At 43.6% G+C, this 13,172-nt stretch overlaps 1 protein-coding gene across 1 annotated transcript in view; it reads left to right on the top strand.

Annotated features, from left to right (window-relative positions):
- Window positions 1-13,172, top strand: part of LOC126388554 (protein diaphanous homolog 1-like) — a 115,523-nt gene that overhangs the window by 49,728 nt on the left and 52,623 nt on the right. Inside the window, exon 17 of the mRNA XM_050041745.1 lies at window positions 1,033-1,147. Within this exon, the coding sequence (XP_049897702.1) occupies window positions 1,033-1,147 (115 nt within the window). The remainder of the gene's footprint in view (window positions 1-1,032; window positions 1,148-13,172) is intronic.

Raw genomic sequence — 13,172 nt, 5'->3', positions numbered from 1 at the left:
GCCCTCTGTCTTTCTTTAGCCTAAAGCTACTGTTTAATGGCTTCAGCAGACTTCATCAGCATTTAGCTTCTCTCTTTCTCTCCCTCTCTCTCTCTCTCTCTCTCTCTCCTTTCTCTCTCTCTCTCTGTCTCTCTCTGGCTGGTGAGAGTGTTTGACGAGGATGTCACAGAAATTGCTTTTTAATAAGCCTTCTTCTTTTAACTGCGCCACTGAAAGATAATTAAATTGCTGCTAGAAAGGACAGTATTCTTTTGTAATTTAAATTAACTTTTTTTTTTTCTGGCTTGGTCTCATCGTCCTTTTTTGCGTGCTCTCTTGCTTTTCTTTCTTGCTCCTTCAGCTCATCCCCATATCACATTTCCTTTCCCTACTCTCTGTCTTTTCCATCCTACGCCCCCATCCCCGAGGCTTTGTCCATAATGAAAGGACTGATATCTGTAAATTTACTACCACTGCTTTCTCTCCCGCTCTCTCTGTTTCACTTTCTCTTCTCCTTTAATGAGAACACTCAGAAAGTGGAGGAAAAACATACAAAGTTAATTGTGACTTGTGACTGGAATAGAGAAAGGGAGAGCAACACCAAGAGAGAAGGGAGGGATACAGAGAGAGCTCCTGAGTAAATGAAAGAATGGGGGGAAGAAAAGTGGAACCCTCTGTGTTTTTTGCGTTTCTGTGTGTGAAGCTCTGAAGCTCAGGATGTTGTGTGGTAGAGACAGTGTGCGAAGATTAAAGAAAATAACTACCTGTTTCCTCCTCTTTCTTTCCTCCTTTGTGCCTTCCTTCCTTCCTCTACCCTTCTCTACTCCCTCTACTATCATACCCCTGCCTCTTCCTTTTACAGCCCGGCTGTTTCTTTTGTTCTGCTGACTTCTTTATCTGCTCATCTCATTGTTTGCCAGGTGCACAGATGACCATTTTTGGAAAATTGAGCCAATTTGATGATATGGTTATCTAACGGATACAATGCATCTCGCTCTCTTCTTCATTTCATGACTCTCTCTTTGTCTCTTTGTGTGTTTTTCTCTCTCTTAGATCGGACCTGAGGACCTCTCTGAGAAGAGTTTCTGGACCAAGGCGAAAGAGGAGAAATTCGAAAACAATGAGCTCTTTGCCAAACTCACCTTAACCTTCTCCTCACAGACTAAGAGTGAGTGTGTGGCGTGTGTGTTTTTACTACTGCTGTTATCATGTTGTTTCACAGTAATGAGCAACGTCTTTTTTCCCGGTTTCTCACCTCTCCCACATCCCTCCCCTCTCTCCCTGATTCCATGTCTATTTCAATCCTCCTGCTCTGCCTCCATCAGCCACTAAAGGTAAGAATATCACACACACACCTCCATTTAGTTCTTTTTTTTCACACATCCTCTCCAGCCTTTCTCACCCTTCTCCTCTGCTGGGAGGACACACTGCACATTTACATTATTCAGCAACACTGTGTCAAAACAGCATCTCGCACAAGTTCATGAATAAACCACCCACACCTGTGTTTGTGTATGTGTTCATCTCCTCGACGTGCCCGTGACTTGTTGTGCGGAGACAGAGCACCGGGTGAGACACATGGGGACTTGGGGACAGAGGGAGAGATGGACAAAGAGAGGAGGGTAGAGGGAGGGATAAGGAGAAGGTCACTGATGTCCTTTGACTAGCCACCTGCTGTCCTGGCACAAAGCGCTGACACACGGGCGTACGCTCACGCACGCACACCTGTCCACTCCTATCACCTTGTCCCAGTGTCACTGAGCCTTCTGCTCTAACTCCTCCATATTCATATCATAACCAGGACACCAGGAAATCACAGACAGACAGTGTGTGTGGGTGTGTATATAATTCTATCTGACCTTCAGATTCAGTCTCGGTACACATACACACACTGACTCTTGCCCATGTCATATACATAAACAGGAGTGCGCATGCACACATGGCTGATGCTAGCTGTTGATGTCAGTTAAATGTCAGTGTTGGCAGCTGTCCCATCTGCATTCACCTGTATGGCAAGTCCTAACGTCCGCCTGTCACTCCTTGATTTGACCCCTCCACCCCCTTGGCCCGTACACCCACGCCTCCACTTTTTATTGGCTGAGACAGCCGCCTGTTCCGGTTGATGTCTAATAACCTTTTCTGAGAGCTGACTATAAAGACACCGTGGCCTTTTCATAGCCCCACACCTGTCTGTATGTCTGCCTGTGCAGATGTACTGTGTGTGTGTGTGTGTGTGTGTGTGAGAGAGAGAGAGACAGAGAGACAGAGAGAGAGAGAGACAGAGACAGAGAGACCAGGCCCAGTCTGTTTAGATCTGTTGAAGTTTGGTAGCTCAGAATGAAACATTATTTAAAATAGATTTTGGATTTTTTTGGAGCTTTTGTGTAAGCATCGTATGTTTTTGTGAGCACGCACTTATGATTTAATCCACACCGTGTCCGTATTGTGTATACATGTCTGTGTGTCTGTGCATGCACACACACCCAATAAACAACCAGCTCTGGTTATGCACATTGACCTTTCACCCCTTGTCCTTCATTCTCTTGCTTAAACGCACCGCTCAAGGCGTAATACATTCCTCCTGACCTCCCTATCCTTCTCTTAATCCCTCACCTCTGGAAGCTCGACTTCACTCTTCCTCATCCTCCTGTTCCTCCTCCTCCTCCTCCTCTTGCACCCCCCATTCCTCGTTACCCAGCAAACACACCGACACCACACCGAGCCACCGCTGACCCTTTCTGACCTTTCTTCCTCCTCTCCATCAGTTGCCCAGCAGTGCTGCCGGGGTTGCGCGTACGCACACACCCACACAGAAAACAGACGTGCAGGGGGGTGGGGATAGTGCGCTCAGGGCAGGGTCAGGGGTGTTGACCTCTGAGGCTCGGTAGAAGAGCAGAGAGCTGATGGTGGGAGACACGCCTTCTGGCTGCACATGCCTCTCATGGACACAATTCCACACTTTGACACACACTCAAGCGTGCATGTTTTTTTTTTTATCTTTAGCTCTTTATCTGTGGTTATTTCCATTTTCAGTCTGTATATATCAAGCCATGTATCTCGATCTGCCTTATCTCTCATTGAAAATAAGGTCAAGTTCAGTAGTTAAGCTCAGGCCAGGTATCCTTCCTCCTCCTGTCTCCCTCCTGCTGCTGAGCATGTCAGAATTTGACTAAACAAATCTTGAAACAGTCTCGGAAACTGCAGAGATGATAATTAAAACCTTTTGTTTGTATTAGTCAATGTGATATTACTTTTGTTATGTTAAGATGGGTTTTGCCCTAACAAGAGCAGATCGTTTTAAATCCTATTTATAGTTGGCATCCCCATAAGCCACTGAAGCTGCTGTCAGACTCTGAGCATCAATTATCCCTGGTTTGTTTATGTATGTGTGATGAATCTATTACCATCTACAGCAAATCCATCACAGAGCATTTTCTAAATGTTTTCTATATTGTGTGGTGTTTCATAGGTTTTTTTTGTAGTAATGCATCTGATCTCATTTAGCTGCTTTTGACTTAACATACACTCACAGACCTTTTTTTGCCTGATGAATTTTTACTTCAGCATTAAGCCTACTTGGCTACATGTTTTCGGTAGTGGTTCTGAGGTCAGGCAAGAGCACAACATGTCCAGACTACTATGTGAGAAAAGCTCCTCTTACTGGATTTATTCCAATCGAGGCTTCTTTACCTCAAGACTTTTCACCTTTCTCCTCTCAAACTACTTAACTTGCCTTGCGAACAGCCGTTGCAGCCAAGGCCACCGTTAGCAGTGCTGTGCTGCTCAATATCTTTTTCACCAGGATTGAAGTACAACATTAAGCTGTCAACATGGGAAATGAGAAGTATACATTATATAGTAAGTCAATAAATCGAGTGAGGTCTGGCTTTTTGAGGATGCAGACTGTCAAAGTTTTCAGAAAGTACACCACCTTTGGGAGCTGCAGGCTTCCTGCTGGCTTTCTCGCTGCGGTTCAGCTACATTTTAAGTGGTGGGTGGCTTTGTTTTACCTAAGCACCACTTTATGGAAGAAAATATGGGAAGATATATTCTTAATAAGACTACATGCTGCATTTTCGTTACGTAACTGAGCTTTTGAATGTGGTTGAACTGATGCCCAGTCTGAGATAATAGCAAGCTGTTACACTGTACATCTGTACAGCTTGATGACGATGGTACAGCTCGGTATTCACAAGAATTTATTATGATGAAACTAGCCAAATTCCACTGCAATATTTGTAGCAGAGAAACTATGCGAGTATACTGCCATCTTCCTCCTGTAGACGTCTGGAAAAAGCCTGCTATTATTTCCTGCCATTATTGTGCTTTGCAAGTGTAAGGGCTTATAATAAAGCCCTGTATATAAAAACCTGATATGACTATTTGCAATTGCAAAAAGCCAGGTTGTTTAGATGAGCAAGTATGTGTGGCTGTAGAGCAGTTAGTGGAGTGTATAAGGATTCAGACAGCAAAGCTTATCCCCACATTCTCCCTTAAGCTACTGGTTCTCAGTTACTTACTTTGAAGTGCTTGTGTCTGCTTTCTGCTTTTTAGTATTGGTTTTCTCCTCGTTTTCTTTTAATGATAGTAATAATAATAATAATTATATATTAATGAGTGAACAGAATCCAAACAGTATTTTTATGCGTTTACCCATTTTTTGGGAAGTGCAGGACAGTGGCACAGCTAGAATTCAAAAACTGCTCGTCTAATATGGGTATAGATATACTGAACTGTCCTTTTCTCACTTTTTTTTTTTTTTTAGTATGTGTTTGATAGCAGGTGCCTTTTGAAGTCGGCACCTCAGATAGCCCAATTAGCAAAAGAATGAGAGAGAGAGAGCGAGAGATGGAGAGAAGAGGAGGAGGAGGTGGGTGTAAAGAGAAGAGTGAGCAGAGGGAAAGGCAGGGCTAGGGGGAACGTTGGTGATTAATTTGATTCGGGAGAGAAAAGGAGAGAAAAGGGCCAGGAGCATATATGATTATTAATCCTCATAATGTGAGGATCATTTTCATATCCCAATTCTCCAGCCTTTACACCCTTCCCTCTTCTTCTGTGTCTCAGTCTCTGTTGCTGTGTTTCCGTGGTCTGTTGTAGTACGGCGACCTCGTTTTTTTATTCCAGTGGAGATTCCCCCTCGACTCCAGCCCGAGGAGTCACGTTGTGATGCCATCCACTGTACATATATATATCGCTGCATTGCACACCTACACATGCAACAGCACCTTTACGCATCACATCTGCCTCCTATAAAATCCCGACAAGTTTATTGCAGACGAATGTGTGTTTGTCAGCGCAAGGATGCCTGTATGCTGGTGTATGTGCTCGAGAGAGTGGGTGGTGAGCTCAACCACATTTACAAACCAATTATAATAAGCCTTTTGATCTCCCTGTGTTCTGAAGAAATCAATTTCCTTCTCTGCAGGTGTGTGTGTCTGTGTGTGTATTAGTGTTGCTGAGTTTCCTCTTAGGTCTGTTCCATTCACTTTTCACCTTAATGAGCCACCAATCAACAAGGAAGTGTGTGTGTGTGTGTGTGTGTGTGTGTGTGTGTGTGTGTGCGCGCGCGTGTGTGTGTGTGTGTGTGTGTGTGTGTGTGTGTGTGTGTGCGCGCGCTCATGTTTGCCTGGGGCCTCTGTCAGGTTGTAGACCAATCAGTTAAAGGGATGAGATATGTCATATATTAGCAATAAAAGACCAAGAGGCATGGAGAATTATTGCGCTGTGTTGTTGATTAGGTCATTACATCTGCTGCTAAACAGAGATCGCAACATTTGGTGACTTGTTTTTGTTGCAGTGCACTGGCTCAAGGTCATTGTCAACCAAAGGAACATTTTAATGCTAATGAAATAACTTAAGCAAACACATGTCTCCTGGCACTGTTTTAATTTTTACATTACAGCAGACTGATTGTATGGCTGTTGAAATGTCAGCTGTGTGATATATTGACACTGTAGATTTACCCTTTGGTCATTCATGAGGCACAGTTCATTTACAATGAGATTCTAGGCACCACATGATTCTGTTCCAATTCACTGGGCCACAGTGTGATTATTGATGCATTGTAATGCATCAAAAAATGTTTCCTTACTGTAACTTTTAAAAATATAGCGTATTTGTAATGATCCATATTTGTATTAAAAATAAATAGATGAATTTACTATGAGATTTTCACAGTACGATAAGTGTCTCAGCAAATATCACGTGTTACGTCATATCGTATTACACTATTTTTGTTATTAGTAGTCGTAGTAGTAGTAGTACTAGTAGTAGTAGAAGTAGTAGTACTTGTAGTAGTAGTAGTAGTAGTCGTAGCAATGATAGTACTAGTAGTCTTCGTAGTAGTACTAGTAGTAGTAGAAGTAGTAGTACTTGTAGTAGTACTAGTAGTACTTGTAGTTGTAGTAGTACTAGTAGTACCCGTAGTCGTAGTAGTAGTACTAGTAGTAGTAGAAGTAGTAGTACTAGTAGTACTTGTAGTAGTGGAAGTAGTAGTACTAGTAGTACTTGTAGTAGTAGTAGTACTAGTAGTACTTGTAGTCGTAGTTGTAGTAGTACTAGTAGTACTTGTAGTCGTAGTAGTATTAGTACTAGTAGTAGTAGTACTAGCAGTGACAATGACCCACCGCTGAAACCCTAAACACAATAGTAGTTAGAATTGGAAGGACGTAAACGCAACACAGGCTTACTTCCGATTCATTTTAGCATCCAATTGGTTCAGCCGTAAGAAAGCCTGTCATTACAAAATTGGAACAGCCGATCATAATGTTGAGAAATGGGTTTTAAATTGCTGATTATTGACTTTTCTGCATCTTCCAAAAAGAATCATAATGCATCTAAGAATCGATTTCTCGCCCACCCCTAGTTTAATGTCTCTTCGGATTCTGTACCCAATGATCGCACAGTTGCTGCTCCACATTTGACAGGCCTGATAAATTACCTGCAAGTTTTTGCTGAAAATGGCTACAGGTGAGAAGGTGAAGACCCTGCTTTTCACTTCAGTGGTCTCCTTTCCTGCCTTCCTCCATCTCCTCCTCCTCATCCTCCTCCATCCCAGTTTCATAATCCCCACACAACCCACTTCTCCAAGATGTTTGTTTTTCCACTGTTGGATCCCCTCTAGGTCACAGCCAAGAAACATTTGCGAGTTGTGTGTGTTAGCGCGTACATTTGTGTGCATGATTGTGTATAATTAGGGAGAGTTTTAGATAACAGTTTATGGGGAGTGTAGACTTGGAGCTGCAGTCTCCCGAGACTGTTTAAAATATGTACTAATAAAGCACTTAGATGACTAAATGAGGAACGGGCACACTTTATTAAGCCATAAGAGTGTTTGTGCGCGATTGTGCTAAATTAGTATTGGCTTTGAAAAGCTTGTGTGTAATGTGTTTTAAGTTCTCTGTTGAGGGTGTGTGTGTGCGTGTGTATATCTCAGTGTGTATGTTTGTACTTGTGTAGCCCACAGAAGCCGGCCTTGTTAATAAATCATGCAGTGTTCAGGCTGGGGCTGCAGAAAGAGAAGCAGGTTAATGCAAGGGTCACTAATGCTGTAGAAAGAGCTGGGAAAAATATCACACTATTCTTTCCTTCTATTCTCTCTTATTCGTTCCATTTCTGGATGCAGCCATTTCTCCACTCATATCTGTAATCCCTATTTTCTCTCCCCACCACCTTTTGCCAACAACAAATGACCACACGATTGGATAACTATGGGTCTGTGCACAGTCGTGTCTGTGAGAGGCATAAATCGAAACGGCACCTATAGCCCACATATAGACTAGCTTTTCAGTATGCAGGTATGACCTGTAAATGAAAGATTTGATGTTTATAGGTTGTGTTTGTGTGTACGTTTATGTGCACCAGTGCTTAAGTTGAAATCCTAACTATACCTCTTAAGCCCTCAACAGTAGCGGTGCATTAGGTTGGCTCTGCTCGCGCTCTAAGCCTCGGTGTGTATTCTCAGTGCGGCAATAGCAAGCGCTCCCTCATTCACCATCTCTTTATGGTTGAGGAACAGCCGCAAAACGCCGCTCATTCATCAGGCCTTATCAGGTTCAAACACATCTGTGTGTGCTCACATTGGCTCTCATTGCCAACTGCAACAGCTCACTCACATACTCTTATGCATACACATGTAAGCGGGATCACACACACACACACACACACACACACTCACACACGCTTTTGTCCCACTCATTCTCTTCATTCCATCCCTCACTCCATCCCTCCCTCGTTATATCTCTCTCCTCTGTTTTACATGCAAATGAGCTAAGTGTACTCATGCCGGAGCATTACCGCTGTGTGTGCCTAATCTCCTTGCTGCCTTTTCTCTTTCCTGGAGATTATCCTGTTTTTAAACGGAATAGGCTTTCTTCGCTTCACTCGGCTCCTCTCCCAACCAGCCAGCCAGTCGGCCAGCCAGCCAGCCAGCCAGCGTTCCAATGTCTCATCCCAACACTATTACCATTTAAATGTTCCTAGTGATATGACAGCTGTGCAGGGACTGAGAGAACCTCTCTGTGTGGGTATGTGCCTGTGAGTACGTACGTAACCTTTTTGAGTGTGTGTCTTTAATTGAGGGATTGGCTGATAAGCTCAAAAGCTTGTTACAGATGCTAAGTATCCCCAGTGTTCATGATTCTGTCTCTTTTCACCCAGGCCAAGAGGGAAAAAAACATGAACAGAGATGGAAGGATGTGGGGATGAAGGGATATATGTATGCACACCTACACTCCTTCCACCCACTCTTCCTTCCTGTTTTGCTCCTGTTGGTAACAGCAGCATACTCTTTTTCCTCCCCCTCTGTATTTCTTATATATGTATGCTTTGTGTGTGTCTATGTGCAGACGTACATGGGCGCGTGCCTGCGCCTCTGAGGTGTCAAAGTGTTTGTGAAGGTAGAGGTGCTTTAATTTTTGTATTGATGGCTGGAGGAGGAAGGGAAGTCACACCGAGGCTGCAGCTATGATTAGAAAGCATGTTAATCATGAGGAAAGGCAGAGATAAAGAGAAGAGAAGAAAGAGTCAAAGTGCAGTGCTGCTAAAAGTGCAGATTGACTGTGGATGGCTGCGCTTCCCCGCCTCAGCAACTCCCTCTCTGTTTATTTTTTGCAATATTAGCTACCTATCCCTGAGGGCAGTGACACACACACACACATACACACATGCAGGAGACTTAGCCCACTTTGATGTCACTGATAGCATACATAAAAAAATGCAGCGGTAAAGTGCAACAACTTCAAAGATGGAGTTGACAAGATAGGAGCATTAACCCCCATCTCCCTTCCTCCTTTTCCTCTTCCTCTTCTCTCTCCTGATTTCCTCATCTCTCTTCTCTTATCTCTGCCCGATAAAGGGGTTCTTATGAAAAGAGACAATGAACGAGGGATGGAACCAGAAAAATGATGGAGGACTGGTGGGGGGTGAAGATAAAGCAAGCTGTAAAATGAGAAAAGGCAAGATAGATGGCAGAAACAGAGGCATTTGAAAGTGTCCTTTAAAGTCCAGAGCCCGTATCTCAGTCGAATTGTTTAACAGTAGCCTTAAGCTGCTACTGATGCGGTGTTAGCAGGCTAGTGAGTTATTAGGGTGCTATTAGACTATCTTCCCCATTATGCTGATGGCTTAGACCATGTCTTCGGGGTTCTCGCACAATCGCACATATTAAAACTATCAATTTCACCCAAACTTTGCCCACACTTTCACCAACTTTCTTAACTCACACATTATCTTGTTTATTTCCATGTGTGTGTACGCAAACGTGTCTGTGCATGCACTTCGGCAAGGGTGTATGTGTGGTCTGTGTTGTAACCTGCCCAGTTTTTATTGCCGCTGGTGTAGCATGGCCCCTGGTCTCTAGCTGTGGAGGCTGTGTATAATGTGGATAACCCAGTGGCATTTACACCCGACACCGATGGTATTTACAAGGGTTGGTGGACCAGGACATGCTCCACTTTCTGACCTTAATTTGCTACCAGTAACTGTGCGACTGTGTGTGTGTGTGTGTGGACTAAAATTTATGTGTCATGGATGCACAAGAATTCAGACTTGCACGCATAGTTAATGTGAGCAAAATAACACTGTGTATGTGCTCCTTGGTCAGTCACAGTTGGTGTGTGTCTGTGCTCATAGATGCCTGTTTTGTATGTGTGTTTGCATGCTGAAGCCCTTGCTCCATTACTCAGTATCTGCATGTGTCGTGTTCTGCGAGACGTGGGTTCTGCTTCGCCCCGCAGGCACCTTAATTTTTCACCACGCTGTGTGCTACACTACACTGCACTGCATGAAAGTGTACATCTACACCCTCTCCTGCTCTCTCTTCCTCTCTCTCTCACTCTCTTCATCTACCTCCCCCGTCCTCATACTCTCCCACCACAGCCATCACCCACCCCTCACCACACACACGCGCGCGCCTAATCAAAGCAAGGAGCTCTCTAGATTAGCACTTGAGAAAACTCCCTAAAGACATTCCTTCATTTTGACCATTTTCAGGTACTCTCTTTCCTCCCCGCACCTCCTCCCTCCTAGCTTTGAATTTTTAACCTCCCCACTGAATAAGAGATGTGGCCATCCTCGTGGGGAAAGGAAAGTTGGAGGGAGGGCAAGAAATGAAGGAAGGGAGAAGGGGGGGGGGAGCAGAAGGGAAAAGGTTGTCCCTAAACATGCTTTCACATTTATCCCCTAAAAACTCCACTCTGTATGCTCAATAATGCATGGCCATCGCTCACTCCCCTTCCCCCCTCCTCTCATTCCCCTCTTCCTTCATCTCCTTCATCTTCCTCTCGTTGGTTCCCCAAGCGCTCGTCACTCCACCCAGCAGATTAACTGCAGGGTGAAACTGAGACTGGCAAAGCAGGGTGATGGTAGCAGGGCATCAGGGACTAACAGTAAAAGAAAGAGAGAGGGAAGGCAGATGAGTAATTTGTCATCGTGTGAATGGAGTTACTACTTTAAGTATTGATCTGAGTGAGTGGGCTTTGAAGTTGTACTATTTCAGTGGGGCTGTAGAGCTTGACTGGGCCTGAAAATTGGAGTCAGACTTCACCCAAAGTTCTATCTCAGCTCAAACAAAGGCTGTGGTGGGAGTAAAAAAACTCACTTGAATTGTTTAATAATTTCTCTTCTTGTTTTTGACCACTTTCAGAGACAAAACCATCCCAGATCCGCCTGTGTCACTGGGGCACGTATATGAATTATCAGTGTAGACACAGTACAGCTTTGATGTGCAGTGATGGCAGAAAGTAGTCAGAAGGACGACTTGAAGCAGTGTCATTTCAACCGAGATTAAATTACACCTCCTATAACAAGCTACAGTACACGAGACATGCGGCCCCCATAACTAATGCGAGTCACATGTTTTGCATGTGTACTCTCTCTGTCATTTGATTTCGATGTATTGTACTTAGAAGTGCTTTGTCTGCGAGAACTGTTACACTGTAGATGCGCAGCGAGCAGAGTGAACCTTTCAGGACTTGTTGTGCATGCACATGGCATCAGCAGCAACTCAAGTCTGTTTGGGTGAATGGAGTGGTACGCCAGAGACTTCTAAAGATCTCTCCAAGAATGTTTTTTTAAAGTCTGTTCTGCAAAGTTTTTGAAGAACCCAGAGAGTTTTTTTCCTTTCAAAGTTTCATGTTGATTTTTGCTCTGAAAGCTTTACCTTCTCCCTGTTTTTTGTATCTAGCCTCAAAGAATATAACAGTTTAAAACGGCAAGAGCTACAGACCACAACAGCATTGCAAATAATACTAATAATAAAATAACCATACATCAGATATTGGCGGATCTTGAAAACAGTTCTCAATCATTAAAGTGATGTATTCTCTGTATGAAGACAGGTTTCTTATCTAGGGAATTTCATTGTGATAAAAACCTAAATTTACACAGTATTACTGGCAGTTAAGTTTTAAGGATATTCACAGTTGTAAAGCTGTCTGCGTGAAACTACAAACATGCTGCTTTCCCTTTCTTCCAGACTCTGAAAAATGTGAGTAGCACTTGATGCAGCACTACAGCTTTTATGGGAGAAAGTTACTAAAAACGTTGTTGTTTGTTGGCTCACGAGGTAGCTGGCTAACCCAAGAAAGATAAAAGCTTGCCGCCACTATGGGAAAAGTGCAAATTTTGGGGAGCTGGATTGATGATAACAAGTATGCTGCTTGATTGAAGCCAGTTGAAGGAAACAAACATGAAGGCCACTGCATTGTTTGCCAGGAAAAAAACAAAAATGTAATATACAATGATGGATGAGAGTAGCAGGTTTAAACCTGAATTCTGAAAGTCGAGACTTCTATGAGAACCCAATGTATATTAGTATTTCTAAATAGTAAGGGTCAGTAATAAGGTTGTCAGCTCTCCTTTCTTTCTTTTGTGTATTTGTTGAATTATTCACAAGTTTATTCTTCATAATATTAATATGATGTTCGAAAGCTGCAGGTACTATTCAAAAAAAAAAAAGGAGGAGGAGAGATTACTGTCAAAGATGCAGATGGATGGAGACTAATCTTGGTTCAGTAGACGAGAAGACGGATGGCGTTATTGAAGTTAGAGTGAAGGAGAGAGGCACAGAATGAATGAGGCTCGGAGAAGGACGAATGGAGGCAGGAGTGATCTGTGTACGACTGAAGAGAGCACTGAGGGAGGGAATGAAGGAATGACGAATGATCAAAAGGTGAAGAGACATGAAGCGACCAGAGTGATTGAGGAGATGGAGATTGAGGTGAGGTAAAATGAGGAAGCCGAGCGAGGGTAGCTGCGAGAGCATGTGAGGGAGAAAAGGTGAAATGAGAGAGCCGGGCAGAGAGTTAAGGTGTTTAGGTTGGTCATTGTGACGTACTGCTCTGCTGGCTGCTGTGAACGCTGCAGGAGAGGTGACTCTGCTGCTCTTAACAAAAGGTGACTCAATCAACATGTGCGTCCTGCCTTTTTCTCCATCAGTATACACAATGTGAGAGAACAGATGGACAGAGACCTTTCCCTGCCTTCTTAATATTTCTCTTCTCCTCTCTGCTTTTCCCCTCTCAGGAGTGGAACAACGTCACAGCGAGCATTTTAATGCCTCGCTCTTCTGACAATGTTTGGCTCTCCGCTGAATCTCTCCACTTCCCTTCCGTCTTTCTGTTCTCCAAATAGGTTATTTAGGGCTTAGTACTTCACTGTACACAGTTAGCGGTCAGTCAGCACACACCACATAC

The sequence above is a fragment of the Epinephelus moara genome, chromosome 4 (genome assembly GCF_006386435.1).
Source record: "Epinephelus moara isolate mb chromosome 4, YSFRI_EMoa_1.0, whole genome shotgun sequence".
Lineage (NCBI taxonomy): Eukaryota > Metazoa > Chordata > Actinopteri > Perciformes > Serranidae > Epinephelus > Epinephelus moara.
Note: the sequence above shows the minus strand (reverse complement) of the source record. Positions and strands in the feature narration are given on the sequence as shown.